Source organism: Brachyistius frenatus, unplaced genomic scaffold (assembly GCF_029030835.1).
Source record: "Brachyistius frenatus isolate BFR_SWC_R1_liver_20210118 unplaced genomic scaffold, ASM2903083v1 Contig_154, whole genome shotgun sequence".
Taxonomy (NCBI): domain Eukaryota; kingdom Metazoa; phylum Chordata; class Actinopteri; family Embiotocidae; genus Brachyistius; species Brachyistius frenatus.
Window position 1 is genome coordinate 756,252 of NW_027210753.1, and position 6,249 is coordinate 762,500.

General features: G+C 39.8%; 1 protein-coding gene across 6 annotated transcripts in view; it reads right to left on the reverse strand.

The window, feature by feature from the left end:
* Positions 1-515: 515 nt before the first annotated feature.
* mpp3a (MAGUK p55 scaffold protein 3a) overlaps positions 516-6,249 on the reverse strand; it is a 27,455-nt gene continuing 21,721 nt past the window's right edge. For 4 of the 6 annotated variants that reach the window (XM_069716288.1, XM_069716284.1, XM_069716286.1 and 1 more), the window contains 7 exons: positions 6,247-6,249; positions 5,505-5,660; positions 5,305-5,385; positions 4,781-4,874; positions 4,587-4,695; positions 4,235-4,363; positions 516-3,474 (listed from right to left, as the gene is read on the reverse strand). The exon at positions 6,247-6,249 is cut by the window's right edge and continues 63 nt beyond it. In XM_069716288.1, the coding sequence (XP_069572389.1) occupies positions 3,295-3,474; positions 4,235-4,363; positions 4,587-4,695; positions 4,781-4,874; positions 5,305-5,385; positions 5,505-5,660; positions 6,247-6,249 (752 nt within the window). In that variant the 3' untranslated portion in view covers positions 516-3,294. The remainder of the gene's footprint in view (positions 3,475-4,234; positions 4,364-4,586; positions 4,696-4,780; positions 4,875-5,304; positions 5,386-5,504; positions 5,661-6,246) is intronic. The other 2 variants (XM_069716290.1, XM_069716289.1) reach the window with 1 other exon arrangement.

The window sequence follows — 6,249 nt, forward strand, 5'->3', positions numbered from 1 at the left end:
TGACCTTCTGAAACTGAATATACATGTTGGGTGATGATTAAGTGTGCATTACCTGAGTGAAACAAACAACCAACGATTGAATTTTTTATATTAACGTTACAAATTGGTTGCTCAAAATTGTGTTTGTGAACAGCATCATAATTATGTTTGACCTTTTCATTATGTTAACTCCTTTTATCTTTAGTTCCCATGTTTCATTGCCACAACAAAGAAATTAAATTGTGTGAAATTCCTCTGAAGTGCATTTAAATTCCCTTCCAGACCTTTGACTTGTTTCTGACTTGTCTATCACTCTGGCTAGAATCTCTCCTCAGGCCGACCACCTGGAAAACGTTTGTGACAAACACGGAGATGTGACGTGTGAAGGGCTCTCAGGGACCAAAGCTCAGGACCGCAGGCTGTATTTTAGAAGCACTGGAGCCAACAACAGGTAAACACGCACACATTAAACATTTTGACATATGAAAATGTTCGAGAACACTTTTTTTTTTTAAGGATTATTTAAACAAGCAACATTTGATTCAGCTCACTTTATTATGGCACTTTGTACATGTCAGGTTACAAACTCAACATTCTGGGTTCCTCGGTTCATACAATACATAAAATGATCAAGAAGAACATTTATCTTAAGTTTTCTCAACCAGCGTAGGTCATTGGCTTTGTAAACTATCGGTGACCTCAACTCTACATTTCCTGATTGGTTTCCTTTCATTTGATTCATCTTATTACAGCATTGGTTCAAATTTTTTCAACTCTTAGTTGATACTAAGGAAGAATTCTTGGGTGTTACGATCCATACTGGAGGTGAATTGATGCCTTTTTTTTCACTGAAGCACAATTTCAACATCAACATTATTTTTCTGTATGAAAATTACTATACCTCAGCTGCAGCTAATATCAGGAGTTTGAAATAGCTAAAGTCTTCCTTTTAGCTTCTTTTTTTTATTATTTTAAAAACCTCTTGTTTTAACAGAAATTATACCTCTCTGAGCTGCTGCAGTGTCATACCACTTTAACTTTGGGAGACATAGCTCTCCTTCTGCAGACATATTAGCTCAGACTAATTGTTTGAATGTGGAGTTTGCGCCCCATTACTTCCATTAATGTTGTGCATGAAAGAGATCTTTTCATAACCAGAGGTGGAGAGAAAAAATTGCAACCAAGAACATACTGTGAATTTTCTGAAAAATGTGAACCTATCATTTTACTAATGCTAGGATGTCATCCTAGCATTAGTAATGTGTGTGTGTGTGTGTGTGTGTGTGTGTGTGTGTGTGTGTGTGTGTGTGTGTGTGTGTGTGTGTGTGTGTGTGTGTGTGTGAATCATATTTAAGTGTCAGGCTTTTAATTTGAAATAGAGCTACACGTAACATTCATCTTCACAATTAATCTCAGTAATTTTCTTGTTTTAACTATAAGAAATTTGGATTTTAAAATTCCAATTATCAAAAACCAAAAGTGACAGCTTGATTTTAGTTTTTCCAAACAAAGGTCCATAACCTAGACTTTATCATTTTACTATCAAATAATGCAAAGAAAAGCTGCAAAACATATAATTAGGAAGTTAAAACGGGTAAGTTTGTGACTTCAGCTTGATAAATGAATAAATGGATTAATTGGTTCAGCTCCAATTCAAAATCTGTGGATATTACGTCTCACAACCCAACACGACCGCTCAGGAAAAAGACATGAAGTACTCACCCCTCCTTCTGCAGTCCAAAATACAGATATGTGCAAGTAAACTGTACAAAATCCATTCCTGTCCGTAAAAGGAGCATCGTAAGTTGGCGTACGTGAACACACACTGTGACATCCATCCACACACACTGATGTGGGTTCCCAGGGATTCAAGGTTACATTGAAGTGCTACGAGATCTTTCGTTGGCACACAAGGAGTAACATTTACAATATTTACATCTGAGATTAAATAAGCAGTTGTCATGCGTTTCCTAAAGTCAAACAGTTTTTGTAGAAAATAAACTTCTCACATTCCATTTGGATATCATTATGTTTCTGTTCCTGTGTGAAAATCACGGTTTAGCAAAAAGAGCATGTTAGTGTCAAATGGCATTCACTTAACTCGGTAGGTATTTGTTGTTCTGTCGAGTGTGTGATAGGTTCTATTACTGTACAGGATGCATGAGCAGTAGGAAGAAACAAAAAGCATTCTGCAGTTGGCATTAAGTTGAATAAAGCTGTAAAACTTTAAAAAATAAATAAAAAGAATCATGCTACCAAAAAGTACTCCAACAGGAGTCACGATAAAGCTGACTGACTGGGCAATCCTCTGAGTGGGATCCCAAACCTGACACGCTCAGCTAGAGAGTGTGACAGGATGGGAATAAAAACATTTGGGTTTGGCTTTATTTTACAGGTCCCGTATTTTCTAACTAATTTCCCCCAAAAAACTGCTGATATTTGGCTTTAAATTACAAGGATACTTCCACAAAAGTGCTACGCCATTTGGTAATTATAATGGTATTTAAGAAAGTGAAAATTGCTACTTGCAAATATAATTTTTTTTTCTTAAACTGGAATATAATGTCAGTCCACCAGACTGTAAAGTGTCAGTATCACGTTGTGTCACACCACGTGAAAAGTACATGCATGTGGTGTAGGCACCAAAAACTGTGGTTAGATTCAGATGGAAATCATAGTTTGGGCTCAATACATAAATTTGACATGCTTAAAGTATTTACGCAATTTTGTAATATTTATGTATGTAAAACTTGCTTTCCTTACTTAAAAGAAATCCACGCTGACATTTGTAGGTATTTAAACTGTAGCAACTCCCGCTTTCTTCATTCCAAATTGCGTTTTTTGAAAATATCTTGGTAATTTACAGCTAAATAACAGCTAATCTTTGGTAGTTTACAGGAGATTAGTTAGTTAATTATGAAACCCATTAAACAAAGTATCACTAGCACTTTTTAAACTACAAACTTGCATCCATTCTTTGTCCTTGAAGTCAATAAATAAAATATAAAATATGACACAAAATAGTACGTGATCATTGCAAGTAAAACTGTGACTTTTGTGTAATTAACCGTCGACTTGCTGCAACACTGAGGTATTCCTCTGGCATCCTCCTCCCTTTGGTGCCTCAGTTTGTGGCCGGACCGATCAGCCGTGTGTCAGTCAGGAAGAGGGAGTCCAGCAGACTCCTCGGCTGGCCGGCAGGTCTTCGGGTGGGGACGGGTTTCAGCTCGTTAGGAGAGGACCAGTGCAGGATTCGTGTGAGCGGACTGTGAAGTTCCTCTGGAAGGGTTTGGGGAGGGAGGTGAGCTGTTATGTTTAGGTCCGCACCCAGCTGAGAGGCACCCAGAAGGACTCTCGCTCCAGCCGTTCCAAAATACCTCGCAGTTCTGAACAACAACTGGCCGAGTCCTCCTTGATCAGGACCCGGTCCACCAGGTGTCCGTACTGCTGATCGATCTGAATGGCAGACTGACGCATCTCCTGCAAGTCTTCATCCTGTTGAAGAAAGTAAAATGAAGGAACCATTTTTTGTATATGATTCATCCTCTACAAAATGTGGCTTCTTAAATGTTCAGATTCGTCTATGGACTGATATTTGCAAAACATAAAGCCTGGACCTGTTCTTCCTCTTCAACAATGACCAAAATTCTGCATTCAGCTTGTGTCAAAAATATGCACCCAAACTTAATGGCAGCGTCATGTCTCACAAATTGCCATATGCCAATTATATGGTCTTACATGGGTCTCATAATTTGTAAATTGGCTGAAAGGTTTCAAGGCAGAACTGTGACTGGTGACTACTGAGTTTTCCAGTTGTGATAGGAAACATATTATGGACAGATATGTCTCATGTTGCTGTTAAATCATTCATTTTCTGTAATGTGTTGTGATTGATAACACAGCCAGGTTAAAAATCTGAATAAACTGAATTCTTTGGCCAGTTTCCAAGCTTTACACCTGCAGCACCTTTTTCAGTTGGTCCAGTTCATGTCTGGTAAATATATAATTTACCAGCTGCCTGATCATTATGATGTGGTTGCATATTTCCAAGAATTGTCTCACTGCTCCATTTAACAGTGTGCTGTGTTTACTAATGCACTCTGGACTATGGAAGGATATTCATAAACAATATCTGCACTCCAAGTTTAGGCAAAATAAACCTTCTAAGCAAATTAGGAAAAGCTTAGAATTGGTGCACAGCTATTATTGTTAAAACAGGACTTAAATCAGGTGTTTTTTCGGGGGGAGGACTCACTGTGATGCGGCCATGCTCGCCGCCTCCTGGTGAGGTGGCTGCACTGCGGCGACGTCTGCTCTCAGGAACTCGAGGTTTGACGAATATAACGTACGGCTTGAACTCGGCCGTCCGCAGCCTCCTCAGGGCCTGCAGGGGTGCAAGAGTTACATCCAACGGGTCAGAGAGAGGACGTGAGGGGACGAAGTCACCGGTGACGTCAGACTCTGCTGAGTGAGCAGATCTGATGCGACTGCCTTCCACTCATAGTAAAGTGCTGCTGCCTATAGACTCTCACTCATCGTGACATGTTATGATCGTACTCTGACATCTTTAGATGAACATTAAACCAGATCTGTAACGTGACCTTTACCTCCGGCTGCACATCGACTACACACATCTTATTCTTGGCCTGTATGGAGCGGATCGCCTCTATACTGGTCCCGTATTGGTTCTCCTTGTACTCCCCGTGCTCTATGAACCTAAGGAGCAGAAACAAAACCTGTAATTCAGAAAGAAATCCTCCATGTTTACACACAAAACAACGAAGCATCGGCAGAAACCGACTTGTTGTTCAAAGCGTCTGCGTCAAACTGATGTTTGGTGACAAAGTGGTACTCGACACCGTCCTTCTCGTGAGGTTTCTTAGGCCTGGTCGTATCTGTGGGGACATTAAAGAGGAGTTCAGTGGCCTGTGTAGTGTATTGTTGGTCCACTTATCAGTATTAATGGTAGAAATATCACTTATGTGCAAATACAATATCCTGAGCAATTTACAATTAACAATATATTTGTATCACCTATGTGCAATAATAATTATTGCATAATTATTCAGAAATATTTATACTGACATATAGGTCAAAGGTGTTTTTATTTATTAAATGTACATAGCTTGCATTTGTGTTTGTATTTATACATTGGTCTTTTATTTTTTACATTTTGGGAAAAAAAAAATTGTTTTTATTGTATGTGTATTTTTTCATTTTTGTTCTCTTTTTCTATCTGGATTCTTAAACTGCTGTGATGACAAAATTTGCTAAATTAAAGAAGTCTTGTCTTATTTCGTATTCTAAAAATGTTGAGTGACTCACGTGGTACAGCGACTGCATAACGATGGGGGTTTTCTGCAATCACCCGCTGTTTGAGTTCATTGATCCGTGCTCCAAGAGATCCTTTGGATGTGTGAGAAAGAGAAAAATCCTCATCAGTTTCTGTAACGCATGCTTTAATCCGCTAGATGTCACTGTCCTCACAGGAGACCATTTCGTTCTCCTCAGTGGTTTAGTCTTACCGATCAGAACCACCAGACGGGGCCTTTCGTGGGACCTCTGCTGGTAGCGGGTCACCTCCTCGTAGGTCAGGAAGTCGGGGTCTCCGGGGTCGGAGCCCTCTCCCGATGACCCCTGTCTGTCCTTACGACTCAGCCGGAAACTCCTCCTTAAACCAGCTACGGCGAAGCAATAGATGGGGAGGAACAGAAAACATAGAAAGGCCAGATTTATGTACAATGAAATTACAGAAGTTATAGCTTTACACAGTTATTAGATAAATGCAGTTAACAAATATGGAGATTATCATGCATTAAAAAACCTTTGAAACAGCGCACGTGGATAACAAAAAATAGCTCAGTCTTATCTGAAGTGAAAAATACTTGATGGTGCGACATGTCAGTAGAACTTTGAGCCAATCAGATGTCAGATGCTTCCAATAAAAACTGGATCACATGCAGCTGACAGTAAACATTAAGTAAAATACTGGAAGTTTAAGAATGAAACCGACTGATGTTCTGCATCAAACAGGACATTTTCATAACAGTTCAAAACAGATTTCATTGACCCAAGGTTAATATAATTTTCCAACATTATGTTCCAAATAAGGCATGCTGCTTTCAACAAAGGTGCTGAGGCGGGACAGACAGGACAGCCTGGCCCTGGGAGACGCCGCGGTAACTATGCGTCGGGGTCTCCCACGATCAGGACAGTCTGCCCCCCCGTCAGTGGTGTGTACCTGCAGGAATGAGCCGGACACTGTACCTG